The 16,924-nt window shown below is 46.3% G+C and overlaps 1 protein-coding gene across 10 annotated transcripts in view; it reads left to right on the top strand.

Annotated features, from left to right (window-relative positions):
• satb1b (SATB homeobox 1b) overlaps positions 1–16,924 on the top strand; it is a 54,092-nt gene that overhangs the window by 22,887 nt on the left and 14,281 nt on the right. For 4 of the 10 annotated variants that reach the window (XM_014200721.3, XM_082975312.1, XM_082975313.1 and 1 more), the window contains exons 6-11: positions 1,662–1,773; positions 4,302–4,379; positions 6,749–7,248; positions 8,940–9,167; positions 11,174–11,245; positions 11,646–11,876. In XM_014200721.3, coding sequence (XP_014056196.1) covers positions 1,662–1,773; positions 4,302–4,379; positions 6,749–7,248; positions 8,940–9,167; positions 11,174–11,245; positions 11,646–11,876 — 1,221 coding nt within the window. Of the gene's footprint in view, positions 1–1,661; positions 1,774–4,301; positions 4,380–6,748; positions 7,249–8,939; positions 9,168–11,170; positions 11,246–11,645; positions 11,877–16,924 lie in introns of all 10 variants that reach the window. The other 6 variants (XM_014200724.3, XM_082975315.1, XM_082975314.1 and 3 more) reach the window with 4 other exon arrangements.

Below are 16,924 nucleotides of genomic sequence, written 5' to 3' on the forward strand. Positions count from 1 at the left end.
TTTCATGCGTCTCTCTCCCATGATGGAAAGTGGAGTAGATAGTTGAAGCAGATAACGGCCCTGTGCGACTTCCTGGGGACACTGATAAGCGCCTGTGCTGTAGATGGCTATCACTTAAAGGGCCCAGGGCAGGCAGACAGCAGCATCCTGGTGCCACACAGTACCCACCACTACCTGTTGATGGCTGCTGGCTGGCAGAGGCTTCGTGGGCACGAGGTGGCGGTGGTTATCTGCACAGCTTGGCAAGTGTGTGTACTGTGTCTGTGCCGGGGGGGGGGGGGGGGGGGTGTGTGTGTGTGTGTGTGTGTGTGTGTGTGTGTGTGTGTGTGTGTGTGTGTGTGTGTGTGTGTGTGTGTGTGTGTGTGTGTGTTTGAGCCCCAGTGAGAGGCGTGATGTATGGAGAGAGATGCCTGATTAATGAGGACTGTTTATTAGAACATCTGTGTCAAAGATGAACACAGGAAGTGTGTCTTGGGTGGGCCCTGCTATAGCTGGCTCTGCCTCGCCCAGATACTGTAAATATAGCATGCTACGCCCAAGGAATAGTTCCCATTATGCCACAATACTGACTACACTGTACTCACCAAAATAGTGCATTCATATGGACTTGGTTCAGCTGATTTACTGTACTGTATGTGCCATTTTTCTGTTAACACTACTGAAGATACCAATTGTCAGATCCTCAATAACTCATCCTCAATGATCATTCCGCAATTCACTGGGATTGTAATGTATGCCGGTTGTGTAGTGGTGTTGAGGTCAGGAGTTCAGCATCAGGTCCATAGTGATCCACAGCAGCAGACTCAATCCTCCCTCGTCTTCCATCTCCGGTGAGAAGGAGTGGGAGATGTGGCTGCGGCTCTGCTGCATTGTTCACTGAAGTGCTGTTGTGCCAGAAGGTTCCCTGCCGTCCCCAAGTGCTCATATTAAAGATATGATAAAGATGGCATACCTGTAATTTGAAAACAGATGGTTTCATCTTTTGAATATTTATAACAATCAAAACAATTTCTCCTGCTATTCACCCGCAGGCCAGGAAGGTGTTAAAACATTTAATGAAAAGAAGACTGCGCCTTGTTTGCGAGGAATGCGTTCGAGAAATAAATAAGGAAGAGTAGAGTCAATTGTGGAGAAGGCGAGAGGGCACAGATATAAAAGCCTTATGTCTCTTGAAGATGTTTTTTAACATATTGTGGAGAGCCAGAGAAAAAAAGAAAAGATTCATCTGTTTACATTGCCTGATTTCCAGATGCTAACTTTTAATAGTCTGTTTGTTATTTTACTTTCTGAAAGCAAACTGCTCTTTACTGTAGTACTTCACCCTGCATATCAACAAGGCTGCTAATTCAGTGAAGCTCACTATTTGCCTTCCTCCCAGAAAGGTTCTCTCAAACTCCGTGGCATTTGCTATAAAGGGACACACCTCTTATATTTCATTTTGATTTGTTTTACATTTGGAAAGACAAGACCAAGATTTGTGCATGACTGATAAAAAAATGGTCTTTGCTAGAATATTGTTGTTTGTGCACCGAAATGTTTTATTCATTTTGACAAGAAAACACAGTATCAGTGCATGTCACACCAGCGTTAATATATGTCCTCATGCCGCACATTGCGGATCCTGAAGGTTTTCTCTCTCTTTACCAATCTCTCTCTTTCAGAGTATGATCTCCTCCATTGTGAACAGCACTTACTATGCAAATGTGTCGGCGGCAAAGTGTCAGGAATTTGGGCGCTGGTATAAACATTTCAAGAAGACAAAAGATATGATGGGTAAGCAAAATGTTACACTAACACTGTCTTATCAGACCCCCCAATCACCATTCCAATATGTCTGCCCCATGGTCCCCCCCCCCCCCCCCCCCCCCCGCTGCCCGGTACATTAAACACCTTTTAATCACATCATCAATGATGGCTCTTCTCCGATATTTCCCTGTACACTGCTCAGGTGCACAATGTTTTCACTGTTTTTCCTGAATCCATTCAGATTAATCTATTATTGCTTATCAGATCTAGTTTAGTATTCAGTCATGGCTGTCAAATCACAGACTAAATTGAGGTCTGCGACCTTTGTTTATGAATACTGTTTCAGTTACCTACAAATGATATACAGTAAGGATGATTTTCCTGGCTATCATCTGGTTTGAAATCGATCTGTTTTTCCTTGTCAAAGTAGAACACGGCTGGCTTTGTATTTTAGATAACTCAGTTAGTCCTCCTTGTCCCTGTTTGGAAATTAGGTCACATAACTCAGATACTGTCTATTTGATGTGTTTTGGTCATGAAATACTATACCAGTCATATTAATAGAGTTTAATATACAGTCATTTAGAGTATTGGTTTCAACCTACTGTGTAGAAATCCACCTTCCTATACAAGCTAGTGCTCATGTTGATTACATTCAAGATTAGCGGCGGTTGGTGCTGTTTAAGATTAAGGAGGATGATACATTTTTTTTATGAGCGTGGCATTATTTCTATTACAGCGTATTGTATGACTGTCATTCATATTCCATTAACCCAGCTCAATGTAACATCAACAGGTTTAGGCAACTACGTGATACTTTAATTTCCCCTGTACCCATCATGAGTTTGCTACAACCTAGCCTACGAATAAACGTTTATAACTTGGGGGAACTGGTCGAGAGATAAATGGAAGTAATCAAGATGAAAGACAGTGACACATTCAATACCTTCTTGCACACTCTTGCTTGCATCTATCTGATCTAGGGTGTAATCATTAGTTCAAACAGTTCCAAATTCAGGTAGATTTGTCCCCGTTTTGTTCCATTTGCTTCTGTTTAAGAAACGTTTTTTTCAACAGAATCGGCGGAATGAATACACCCCTGACTAGCCGCACACACATTTCACTTACATAGCAGCCACATACAAACAGCATCATCACTTTGTTCGTTGTATAATTCCTTCTCGCATCTACGCGCTCTCCTCCTCTCACCTTTTCCCTTTGCTTGTGGACTTCAGTGCACAACACATCAGCTGTCTGGTACCAGGCGATAAAAACCTTTCCAAGCCAAACCTTCATACCAGAACCGCTAGCTGCTACACACAGCCTACATCGTTGTCACCATTTTATCTAACGTCATAGTCAACATAGCCACTAGAACTAACATGTTAGTAAACCTGCTACAATCACGCAGTACAGTGTACAGCAAGCAATTTAGCAGTTACACTGGCTGACCTCTGTTTGAGGCAAGTGTTTAAGTAGGCTAAATTAGCTAGCTGCACTAGCTAGCAAAGTAAGTTAAAGTGAAAGTGGAAAAAATACAACAAAATATAGCTATCTCTCTCTCTCTCTGCTTCTCTTAAATATTTGAAATGAATTTGTTCAAATTTGTTCAACTATTTTCTTTCTCTCGAGTAAACTACCCCATTTTATGCACTACACTGCTAGTGAGCTGTGGCTTATGCTTCAGTACTAGATTCAATCTCTGATCCTTTGATTAGGTGGACAACATGTCAGTTAATGCTGCAAGAGCTCTGATAGGTACATTCTCCGGAAGTCGTCATAATTACTGTGTAAGTCTATGGAAGGGGATGAGAACCATGAGCCTCCTTAGTTTTGTATTGAAGTCAATGTACCCAGAGGAGGACGGAAGCTAGCTGTCCTCCGACTACACCATGGTGCTACCCTACAGAGTGCTGTTGAGGCTGCTGTAAACCTTCATTACAAAACAGTGTATTTTAATCCGTTATTTGGTGATGTTAATCTATTAAGTTTTTAAATGTTTCACTATTTACATTTTTATGAAATTCACTGAGTAGTGTGGTCCTCCCCTTCCTCCTGAGGAATATTCACTGGTCAAGATATAAGACCAGAATGTTTTCATGGTTTTTCCTGTGAACACTGTTCTGATCATATCATACTCCATTTGTCTGGATACATAACACCACAACATGAACACATAACACCACTGGCCCCTTACCCATCCTCTTGTGTACACACACATTTTACCTAACATTCTTTATGGTTTATGGAAGAGTACATAAAGAATGTAGGATCTCAAGTAGCAGCGATGTTGAAACTACACATTTAGACAAGTCCTGTGTGTATTTAGAATGTGATATTTAATGTGTACATGGGATATGAGGTGAAGCATAGTAGGTATCAACACTGTGGCATCCCTTATGTCCACATTAACCCTTTCTTCCCCTGGTCATGTATCATGTAGATTGTATGGGGTGTTAACCCTCTCTTTCTCTCTCTTCACCTGTGCACTGTGTGTCTTGTCCTCTCTATGTGTGTGTGTGTGTGTTTGCGGTGTTGCCCACACGTCTGTGCAGGCATGCGCCAACCCTCGCAGCTGGAGGGCTACCTGGGGACGTGTGTCCTCCACGACAGCCCCCGTGCCAACACACTAGGTACGTCACGTGGCCACACACACACCGTCTGTGGGCACACACACTGCACTGTGTCCCTGCCCAGTCCCTGCGAAAGCTGGCACCCCTCAGGTGGCTGTTTGTCGCCCGCGGCGACACTCTCAACCTTAATATTCATGAAAGGATGCCTACTATGCGTGCCCGTTGAGTGGCAGCGATGGCATAGAGGGCACTGTTGAAAGGGAGCATGTTAGCCTCTCCTTTGTGCTTCAGTGCCGCTGTAGTTTCATAAACATACACTTAGTCTACCACCATGGGCAGTGTAGTTATATTGCCTTACATCGAGACACTGTCTGTAATTGAAAATGCGTCTGGTTAAACACATTGAAGGGCCCTGGTCGACAGTCTCTGCTGTCAGAGCTGCCTCTATGGGACCCGGCAAAGTGGTCTCTACTCTGTTGAAGTGTGATAGCAGTTCAGGGCAGACCCCCTATCCAGCAGGAGAAAGAGTTCCATGGGGTTTGGACCCCCCCTTTCTTTCTCTCTCTCTCTCTCTCTCTCTCTCTCTCTCTCTCTCTCTCTCGTTCTCTCTCTCCCTCGCTCTCTTTCTCTCTCTTCCCCTCCCTCTCTCTCTCTCCATCCCTCTCTCAACCCACATCCCATTCCCATTGTGTGTTTAATCCGGGACTCTTTTGTGGCTGGATTCCACACAAGGACTCCCGCGTCTGTGGCTGCCTTTTCTCCAGGGCCTGCCGTGCTTTTCTGCCACCCCTTTTTATTTTGTTTTTTCATGGAAATGCTGTGTGTGTGTGTGTGTGTGCGTTCAGTATGTGTGTGTATGTTTGTATGTTTGTGTGTGTGTGTGTGTGTGTGTGTGTGTGTGTGTGTGTGTGTGTGTGTGTGTGTGTGTGTGTGTGTGTGTGTGTGTGTGTGTGTGTGTGTGTGTGTGTGTGTGTGTGTGTGTGTGTGTGTGTGTGTGTATTTGTGAGCATGCCCCCCAGCAATGTGTGTGAGCACAGAGTAGAGAGACAAGAGCGAAGCATCACAGCCAGGGAATGCCGAGGATTAGGGGAGAGATGTAATTATTACCCCCTTTTTTTCCTTAATAATTTGTTTTGACAAATACTGAAAAGAACAGTTTTGGCCGGTTGTTGTGTTTCCTGACAGTTAAGAAAACATGCTGCTATACTTGTGATTATTGTGTGGATTTTTGGAACTCTTCCAGGCACTCAATCTTTTATCTCTCGCTGAAATATTGAGTTTGTGGAAGATTTTCTCCTCCTAACACCAATTTGTGCTTCTCTGAAATATGATTTCTATGATTGAATATGATTTTTTGGCCCCATGCTGGCAGTTGCACACATCTAAGTGTAAATGGTATGGCTAATTTAAGAGCTACTATTCTGTTCAGTGCATGTAAATGATTCAATCTATATGAATTCTTTAGATAGAAAACCTCAGCAGATTCAAGCAGATCCAGTCTGACGAAACCTCACATTTACTCATAGTCACTTTGATATCCTCTTAGATTTTTTAAATTATTATTTTCATCCACAGACGTGTAATTTAGACAGAGCTCAAAAATACTCACAAGCTGCCATTATGGACTTAAATATTCCCAAAATGAGAGACACCATAAATAGTACATTCATTTTTCCTTAGGCCCGAGGAAGAGGTCATGTCTAGGATGCTCCTTACACAGTAGAGATCCTCTCCCCTCTCTCTCTCTCTCTCCTCTCTCCTCTCTCACTCTCTCTCTCTCCTCTCTCTCTCCTCTCTCTCTCTCTCCTCTCTCTCTCTCTCTCTCTCTCTCTCTCTCTCTCTCTTCTCTGTCCCATCCCTGGGGTTATATTTAGGCCGTCCCCAAAAATATCATATTGGCTAGCTTCCATACCTTGTTTTAGAATTAGGTACATAAAGAGCGATTCAGGGATTATCTGTTTCCCAGTATGCGCAGACATACACACACACAAACATACATACACACACACACACACACTTGTTTTTATTACTCACATGATTGGGCCATATAAACTAACTTTATCAACTAATTCCGGGAGCTGCCAAGGCTCTGGGGGCTGTCTGCAGGTCGCACACTGAGGCCCTTTATCTGGGGCCTGAATCTAGGGTGGGGCTTTTTAGACAGGCAAGTGTCTGAACAGCTATGTCTTGTCACAGAGACACAGGTTTGTTCAGAGACTGTAAAGTTTTGTTGCTCAGAGATTTGGCCTGATGCACTGTTTTCAATTTCAAAGTCTGTTTTACTCATCTGAGTGGGTTGGACAGTGTGCATTGGTGCATTCTGTCTGGGCATTTTCTGCTGTACTCTTCAGCCAGTATTCAAAGTGTTTAAATTGACCCTCTCTCTCCTCTCCTCTCCCCCTCCCTCCCCTCTCTTTCCCCTCCTCTAGCAGACATGGACGGCCTGTCTGACCACTCCCCTCCGGGCCCCAACCACAACCACAACCACAACCATCTGACCTTCTCCCAGCAGCCCATCCCGGGCAGCACGGCCGAGCAGCCCCCCTCCTCCCCGGTGCCCCCCCTGCCCCCTCCGTCCCACAGTGGGGGCCAGACCCCTGGCCGCCCGGCTCAGCTCCCCCCTGGCCTGCATCACCCAGGCCTGGTGTCCACCCCCATTAGCCCCCAGCTGGTGAACCAGCAGCTGGTCATGGCCCAGATTCTCAACCAGCAGTATGCCGTCAACCGGCTCCTGGCACAGCAGTCGCTGTCGCAGCAGTACCTCAACCACCCGCCGGTCAACCGAAACGCCCTGACCAAGCCCCTGGAGCCCCAGGTAGCCAGCAACACCGAGGTGTCCATGGAGATATACCAGTGGGTGAGGGACGAGCTGAAGAGGGCCGGCATCTCCCAAGCCGTGTTCGCCCGCGTGGCTTTCAACAGGACCCAGGTGAGGAGGGGCAGAATTTAACACTGACTTTTGATGCCAATAGGAGATTTGGGGAAAGATCGCAACATCTCAAGATAGAATGATGTGCTAATAGGACTGGAAATTAAAAAATACTCAACTCTTGCCTTTCCCCAAAGCACTCCGACACATCTGTCACAAGGACAGAATTGTTTTGAGTTGTAGTGGCGCAAAGTCAAACTCTGCATTCTTGTCGACAAACAGTTCATCTTATAACCGCTTACAACAACCTAGCACCACAACAACAACAACTGAAAAGCTATAGTACACCTGGCAAGCCGCAACGTCAGAGCACCAGGCGCGGTCACGGCTTGCGCTCCCTCTGCTAAAACATGTGATTTCACTCTACAGGCAGGCAGCGCAGCAGGGTCCTGACAGAGATAATGTCTTAAGATGTTCTGCATATTTTTGGGGGGAGGTGGCAGCAAACCTCATTACTCCTCCGCCACTTTGAAGTTGTGTGCGAAACCTCTTGATAAGAATCTATTGGAATCAGTGCGTACCGACGCTCTCTCCACAAAAACAGTTCAGTGGATAGCAAGCAGACAGTGGTGTTTTTGTGCATATTGACAAGCCTCTCTCCTTTCAGCCTTATCTCGCCGGTATGAAGAAATAGGAATGTGCCTTTTGAGAGCCTCCTCTTGTATTATTTATTGTGTGTTAATGTTTTTCTCTTCCTGTTTCTGCCGAGGGTGTTAATAAGGCTGCGTGTGGTGTCGACGCGGGGCGGGCGGGCGGGGCGGGTGGGCGGGGCGGACGCACCGGGGCTCGCCGTCCCTTTTTTGTAGAAGCGGCCGAATGACTGGGGACATGGCCGGGCGTAATAAACATGCAAGCATACACAAACACAATTGCACACACACACACACACACACACACACACACACACACACACACACACACACACACACACACACACACACACACACACACACACACACACACACACACACACACACACACACACGCGTATACGCAAACACATAACACACACACACGCGCGCACACACACACACATATTCTCGCACAATCTTCAGGATACCCGTGACATGCACTCAATGTCAGTATGAAAGCTTGTCTCCCCGTTCAGAGTTGATACCTGTATCTAGTTATACATTCTTGGCTCCGTTCATCTATTCCAATGTCCTTCAGTGTTTCATTAAGTCGCAAGCACAGTGTGTTTTCCTAAACGACCATACCATTAGTTAAACAGCGGAGCCACTAGTTCTATCTCCGGTAGTTGGTCTAACTATCAACAGAACTGACGTCAAGTTGTTGATTACAAAATCATTTTGTTTATTTCCAAATCACACACCTATTGAAGAAGAGAAGCTAAAAATGGATCACTCAGTGTGTGTCCAACGGCGGATGAAAAGCCTCGATCACACAGTCCTGATAGTACAGTGATTCCCGTAATGACAGGATTCATAGCTATTGAAAAGGAACAGCGGATACACTGATTGCTACACTGATGCTCACTGAGTCGATGTGCTGTAATAGTTACATCATCCTCTGGGTCTGGGAGAGTTTACGAGTAAGAAATAGAATGTTCACAACGGACATGAAGTTCCTGTAGTGATGTCAATGTATGAGTCTTCTCAGGGCTTACAAATAGGGCATCTCTCTCTCCCTCCCTCTCTCTCTCTCCCTCCCTCTCCCACTCTTCCTCCCAGGGCCTGTTGTCTGAGATCCTGCGTAAAGAGGAGGATCCTAAGACGGCCAGCCAGTCTCTGCTGGTCAACCTGCGGGCCATGCAGAACTTCCTGCAGCTGCCCGAGGCCGAGCGAGACCGTATCTACCAGGACGAGAGGGAAAGGAGCCTGACGGCTGCCTCGGCCATGGGGCCTGCGCCACTCATCAGCACCCCGCCCACCCGGCCAGTGCAGGTATGGAACGAACAGGCAAGCATGCACACAGACAGAGCAGCGTGCACACACACACACACACACACACACACACACACACACACACACACACACACACACACACACACACACACACACACACACACACACACACACACACACACAAACACATTTATTTTGACCTTAAATTGTACAGCAAGTGCCGCTACCCACCCCACTCTTAAAATAGGAAGCAACTCAACGATGACAAGTTCTGTGGAGGAGCGAATCTCCCCCAGTCTCTCAGTCAGTCAGTTCCTCATTCAACTGCCTGACCACCAGCTCTCCACTGTCTCTCCCACAATCAAAGTCCTTTATTGGACAGGTATGTGGCAACTTTTCCACTTAAGCACATTTTGAGTGCGGTCGAGTGTGTCTGGGGTGGAGAGGGCCAGACAAAGGCCTGCTCTGTTCAGCCTCGGACTGAAGACTGCCTTTTATTTGGGAGAGAGAGAATGTCCCTGTGCCACCCATTGGCCAAACAGGGAGGCCCCTTCGACTGCATGGCCAGATCGCAGTGGCCGTCCTTACAAAACTGGAAGTAAAGGGAAGAATCATACTCTGAACCAGTGGTTTTAAACTAGGAAAAGGCCACTTTGCAGTTCACAGGTCTTCCTCAACAGTCAGTTGGCTGTGAAAGCTGGACATGGAAAAAGGGAGAGAGAGCCAATAGAGAGAGGAAGAGAGAGAGACAGACACAGAGAGGGAGACAGAGTGAGAGAGAGAGAAAGCGAGAGAGTGAGCGAGAGAGAGCTGTCCCTCGTACAACGACACATTGACCAGACTCGACCATGTTTCTGCTATCAGACGTACCTCTGTTCAGGCCCTAATTCTTTTACTTCAGTGTCGTCCATTTCAAACGTGTGGATCAGGAGGTGCACACACCTTTCTCGATTGAATAATTGTGTTAGTCAAATTCCAGGGCTGGGATTTCAGTTTTTATAGTAATAGAGGTGGGCTTGTATACTAAATGCATCATTTTATGGGGCAGTACAGGACACACAGACCTTTTCGCGTCATTAGAACCAGCTTATTCTCGATAGGCCACTTCTAAATTCCCACCATTTACTATACAGTTATTTACTTCTTGCTGAACATGAAACATAGAAGCATATGATCATTAGCCCTAATATGCATTTTTCTATTCTTCCCTTCACCTATGACTGAGTCCTACTGTATCATAGTATGCCTTGGCCTGGACATATGCCAGACTCCCACTGACAGCTCCTATAAAGTATAAAGTAATGCGTTGGGAGATTTAGCCACATAAATCAGTCAGGGTAGCAATTGAGCAGACAGGGAGGCTTTTATAGGCCTCCTAAAAAATTATGCGGAGGTATGTTTCTCATGTGTGCCCATGGGTGGCTTCAGTGCCCTCACCAGTCTCTGCATGTCCCAGGCTTAAGAATTAGAGCTACTGAGGAAATTGTTGGTAGTCAGTACACACACTGACACCCCTCGCCTACTGAGTCATAAACAGTTAAAAAGATGCCCAGGAATCTTAAAACATTCCGGTTTACCACAAATTTGGGGTCCATTATCTTTTCATAACGGCTCGCCCGTTAGGTGTCTAGACATATACATTAAACATTTATTTGTGATTTTTACAGATTGTTTCGGGCAAGTTTGTAACTGATAAGATTAATACTTGAGTAATTTAATTATTGCCTACACGTAAAAAAAAAAAAAATATTAAAAAAATGCAGTATTCACACAAGTTTTAAAATGGTTTCCTCCAGAATGATGTTGATTCAATTCCATGTATCTCTCTGCACTTTGATTTCTGATCAGTTTAGCTTCATCAATGAGACTGCAGTGTACTAAAGTTGTCATTGCACATGAAGTATACTACCTTTGTGTTGATACGGCTTAACCAGTTTTTGTTGCGTTTGTGTGTGTGTGCGTGTGCGTGCGCGTTTGTCTGTGCTAATGTGTGTTCGTGTGTTGTTAAATCCCCTTTCTGAGGGTGGGACTAAACAAACATGTCTCTGTTGCCCCAGCAGCCCAGGAGAGAAGACTGTAACAACGTCAGACCTGAGGACTGGAACCCCAGAATCCCTGTGGGCATCTCTCCTGTAAGCAAACACAACAATGAACCATCTCTTTGTAACACTTTCACCGTTACTGTACTGTATCAATAACATTGTTATTAATGGTTATCGTAATAATGTATGTTATGGCATTTTATGTATATTGTAGCATGATTTGCTCATAACAGTTTTAGAATTTAGAATTTTAGTAGAAACACATTTTAATAAGTAATTCAATTAATAAAAATGTATTTATTAATAGTTCATCAATTGTTTATTAATGCTTATTCGTCAAAGTTATTATAAAGCGTTACCAATATGTTATCTTATATTTGTTAAGTGAAGTTAATTAGACAAATGATGAAATGTATGAAACCATTTAATGTGAAATTGTCTCCCATGTTTTAAACCTAGTTCTCTTTCCTTCGTTTACCTATCTGGACAGATCCCCGAATCCAGAAAACACGGCAGCATCACCTTGTTTTCCAACCCTTTTGCTGACACTCCTTACCCTGCCCAGGTGAAGGCCTCTCCGCTCCCCAGCGAGTGGAACGGCAAGACAGAGAGCTGCATCCTCAACATCAACTCCTCCATCTATGACGAGATCCAGCAGGAGATGAAGAGAGCCAAGGTGTCCCAGGCTCTGTTTGCCAAGGTGGCCGCCTCCAAGAGTCAGGTACAGACCCAAACGTTGACTTAGACTCTGGTTGCCGTTTTTGTACACACAACATACAGTTCTAGGCCACAGACCACTAAAGGCACTATTTGATACAGACACACAGACCTGCAGAACAACACCACACGCAATAAGTATTATTTTCCGCTTTGCCACGCAGTAGAAGAGGGTTAGCAAAGAAACTGGTATCATTTTGGGAGAAATTGGCACAAAAAATTTTAAGAAAATGTTGAAGAAAAGAATGTCTCTGGCTATATTACTGGGAACGTATGTTATTAAACTATTAGTTACAGTTCTGTGGATTTTACAGCTTGAAATATAATGCACACATCAATATTTAGAGCTAATATTTTCATTTCATGCCTGAACTTGTCGTGGAGACATTTTGGCTCCTTTCCAGTGTGGTTGATGAAACATTAGAAAACAAAACAATAAAACACGATATAAAACCAGATCTGGAGACATTCACCAGTTAGGGGGTTCAAAAACTGAAGCGCCACATTGTGCAACTCTCCTCTCTCCTCCGACTGGTGATTTATCGCCATAATGACATGTCTCCTTTATTGTGGGTTTAGCGAACAGCAGACAGTGTTTCAACACAAAACAAACCTGTTTATATTAGCTGTGCTCTGAATGACTCTCAGCTAAAGCGGAGCCTGTTATCTCGCCCAGGGAACAACCCACTCGTTGAATACCGGTTTGTGTGAGCAGAATTACCATCAGTTTAACTTTTATTAAAACTAATTAAAGAAATGCGGAGCAAGCCGTTATTATTAAAGGTTTGATATATTGGTGGAGCACAGTTGAAAATGTTTCCACAATTGTTACTTGATGAAGAAAAAGAAAATAGATTAAACAGTGGCCAAATTATCTGGAATGATCTGTGGATTTTTTAATATTTTTTTCGCTGATTGGCATGATTATAGGGCCAGATATCTTTGTTTTACCAAATTGCAGTTTGATGCACAAACCATTGTTTTTGTTCAGGAGTTCAAAGACTTTTTGGAAGAGAAGAGAGAAGAGGGGGAGAAAAAATATCTCTTCTCAGATGATCGTTTGTGAGTGAACAGGTTTCCACTGTTTCCTCCCTCCCTCCCCCCTCTCTTTCTCTCCCTCTTTCTCACTCTCTCTCTCTCTCTCTCTCTCTCTCTCTCGCTCTCTTCCCTCTCTCTATCTTCTCTCTCTTCCCTCTCTCCTCCCTGTCTCCCTGCTCCACCATTCATGGTGATGGAGGCGGAGGGTGTGAATGTGAATTGAGCAGCAGATAAGAAGTGTGCTAATTATGCCTGTGAAAGGGGGCCTGGGAGAGCACTTATCTCTGGCTCCATCTCGTAATGGGCGCTCCCCGGGCAGCTGGTGCCCCTCCTGGCCCACATCACCACCAGGGGCAGTGGCGGCTCCACTCTGCACCAGGCCCAGACTCAGAACCAGAGACCCAGGCCCAGGCTCTGCACTTTAGCACAGTGGGGGCTGCTGGTGCTGGGGTTGGAGGGTGAGGGAGTGAGGAGCTGGTGGTGGTGGATGGTGTTGGGGGATGGGTCCATCCATGGGGGTGCAGACTGGCAGGAGGAACGGGGGTTTGGGGACGGGGGAGGCTCAGTCTCGATATGGAGGCTGGCACATGCATGTCTGATTGGTGTGCCGTGCCCCCACTGCCATCCCGGCACAGTGCAGGAATTCTCGGTGGTCGCAGGCTCACATGTATGCAGCCCACCACCCTGGAAGAGCTGGCGAATGTTGGGGGGTTGGAGGACAGGAGAGCTTGGCTCAGGCAGCTATTGTGTGTGCCTATGTGTGCGTTTGCCTCGTCTAGCCCTGCCCCTGTGAAAGATAGATAGAGCGAGGAGAGGAGGGGAAAGGAGGAGCGGGGAGAAGAGGGGAGGAGATCTGAGAAGGGGAGCAGGGGGCTGTGGAGTGGGAGAGGATGGGAGCAGTGGTGGTCCCCTGAGTGTGAGAGCTCTAAGCAGGAGTTTAGAGATTGGCTTACACTCCAGTGTGTGTGTGTGTGTGTTGTGTGCATGGGTGTGTTGCGTGGGGGATGGGGTTTGGAACACAGCCATCCCGTCCCCTCTCAGGGCTTGTAACCACAGCAGACCTCTCTTTCTGCCAGCCTTTAACTGGTCGGTTTCTCTCTCATATTCACAGTAGCATTTCAATCATCTTTTTAACCTCAACATTTTGGGTGCAGTGAGTAAGTACAATTGAAAATCTCCATTCCGCTGCTGGTTGACATCAAATTCAGTCATGCAGCCTACAGTATACCTTGAGACTACAGCCCATTTTGACTTGTTTGTACAGCTATACATTACATTAAGATAGAATCCAATAACCCTTCATAGTTCATTTTTTGTCAAATTTCGTTCTTATCAAATTCAAAGTTGAGCCAACATTCAGCTGTGGGAGATGTACTGTACACTAGTTTGAGAAGGTTGTTAGAGGGTAACTATAGTATTGAGGTAGCCTTTGTTGATGATGTAGCCTATTGGTTTGAAGCCAGCCACAGGAGACAATGCCTCCAGAATCCGCAGCTAGCATTAGGAGACGCCCCTTTAGTGATAGCGTTCGAAATGATGGATGCTAGATTTTGATGAAAGCCCTTGTCAGTGCTAACAAAGCTGCACCGGTAGAGGTGGTAGCTAGCTAGCTATCTGTTTTAGCTAGTGAAATGGAGGCTATCCATATTGGCTAGGCTAACAGAGAGGGTGCTTAGCTAGCTGTATGTTGTTGGCTGCTAAAGGAGCGGAAGCTAGCGATGGGTGGCTAGCGGTGGGAGGCTAGTCGTGGGGAGCCCCTAACATGGCTTTGGTGTCTAAACTGCCTGACACACATCCTGAGAGGGAGCTGTGATTGTCTGTATCAGAGTCCCTGCTGTCACACAAAAAGCGATCCGGGAGCCCCTGCGCCACAGGGCTAGCTCTCATACCCCCCAACACACACACAGAGTGACCAGTGGAATACAAAAAAGAAACGCCACCACCAAGTGCCTACCTCTCTCTCCCCTCTCTCTCTCTCTCTCTCTCTCCCCCTCTCTCTCTCTCTCCCTCTCTCTCTCTCTCTCTCTCTCTCTCTCTCTCTCTCTCCCTCTCCTCCTCTCTCTCTCTCTCTCTCTCTCTCTCTCTCTCTCTCTCTCTCCTCCCTCTCTCTCTCTCTCTCTCTCTCTCTCTGTCCCTCGTTCTCTCTCTCTCTCCCTCTCTCTCTCTCTCTGTCCCTCGTTCTCTCTCTCTCCCCTGGAAGAGGCTACGCTAATTAGCCAGGCTCTAATGAGACAGAATGGCACTGATCTGGTCCGCCACTGCGCCACCAGGGGGGGGTTGGTGCAGGGATGGCAGGGGGGGGGGCTGGTGTGTGCCATCTGTCACCCTGCGCCCGCCTGGCACGCAGCTCTCTAGGGGGTGGGGGGAGGGACACTGAGTGCCTCGCTGGTCTGGAGTGGAAAGGTGGAGAGAGGGAGAGAGACAGAGGGGAGGAGGAGGGTGGTGGAATTACTGAAGGTCCACAAGAACCCCCCCCCCTGCCTATAATTTCTGAAATGATTCATATCCTGGGTTAGTGGAATCTGTGTTGTTGTTTTTGACTGGGACAGCTTGAACGCTGTACATCCATCCCACTCATATGGCCCAACCACCTCCTTAATACTCAGTTCATGGAGCCCTCCTGGGTTCCTCTCTCTGCTTAGTCTAAGGGGTAGATGTTACAGGAGATGACATTTGGAATGTAGACTCACTGCTTTGACAGAATTGAACAATATCTGATCTTCTGAAGCAGGAAGAGCCTAGGGAGAAACTGGGCATGACCACCTACACCATGAGTCATGAACCTAGAGATAAAAAATGTGAGGGTTTTAATAACTTGAGTGCTTTGCCTTCATGGATAAAATGACTGGGGTGCCGTTATAGGGCTGATCCAGAGTGAAGTTATAAATCACCTCCCAAAGTTTCACTTCTGTTTCTGTGGTGTAACGGCCAACATAATATCTCCATTGTTTGTTTACAGACTCCGGATTGTCTCCCTGCGAAGCTGATGCAGATTAGAAACGAGAGAGCATCACCAAAAGGGAAAGAAAGGCCATGAATGTTTATTAATTAATTTATTTATTTATCCGGTTGCTTGGTTATTAGGTTGTCGGGGAAACGGTGGCAGATCCTCTATAATATTAAAGAGACAATTTTTGGAACCGGAGGCCCAGATGTCTGAATAATTAATTTAGTGTATGAATTATCTCGCAAAAGGCAGTTCCTCCTGTTCCCTCTAAAATTAGCATTTTTCTTATTGTTTAATGGACAGAATAATCCCCACCAGCATCTAACCCACTGCCTCTCATTTCATCAACCACCCCCCCCCCACCCCCCCCACCCCACTGATCATGCACATACCTTTCTACTGTACTACTCTACTGTCTATTTCTCTCTCTCTCATTCACACACTCACACCCTCTTTCTCTCCTCCACTCTGCCCTTTTGCCCCCCTCCACCACACCTACTGTACCTACCTCCATCCCCACATTCCACTCTCCGACATTTGCCCTCCGCTGTCCCAAGTCTGAGGCTGCTCTCACCCTCCACGCCCCCGTTGCTTCTCCTTCCCAGGCTGGGCTAACAGTGTGGGGAGAGCCTCGCTCCAGCTCCAGCCCTTTCCCACTATCTCCTCTGACAGACCACACAGGGCTTGTTCTGAGGCCCATTCTGGCTAATCTGATCAGGCAGGCAAATACGCCGGGAAAAGCGCTTTAATGATCCCCCTAATTACCTCAAGTCAATACCAACTGTATTATTAGACTCGGGGAAAATATTCCATTAGGGTGCCCCCTGTGGGAGTCCCCCCCTTGCGCACCGATGTCACGCGCCGCGCGCCCCCACGCTTGTAATTAATTTTATTTACACACGCAGGAATGCACAAGGTCGCACCTGCAGCCCGGAGCCGCCCGACTCGGCCCGCCTAATCAGATCTGTCATAATTACCATTCTGCATGCTTCTGACACACGCCGGGAAATATTTCAATTTAACTACAGCCACAAGCTCCAGCAGATGCAGTGTGGGGATGTGTTAGT

Source organism: Salmo salar, chromosome 05 (genome assembly GCF_965601325.2).
Source record: "Salmo salar chromosome 05, fSalSal1, whole genome shotgun sequence".
Classification (NCBI taxonomy): Eukaryota; Metazoa; Chordata; class Actinopteri; order Salmoniformes; family Salmonidae; genus Salmo; species Salmo salar.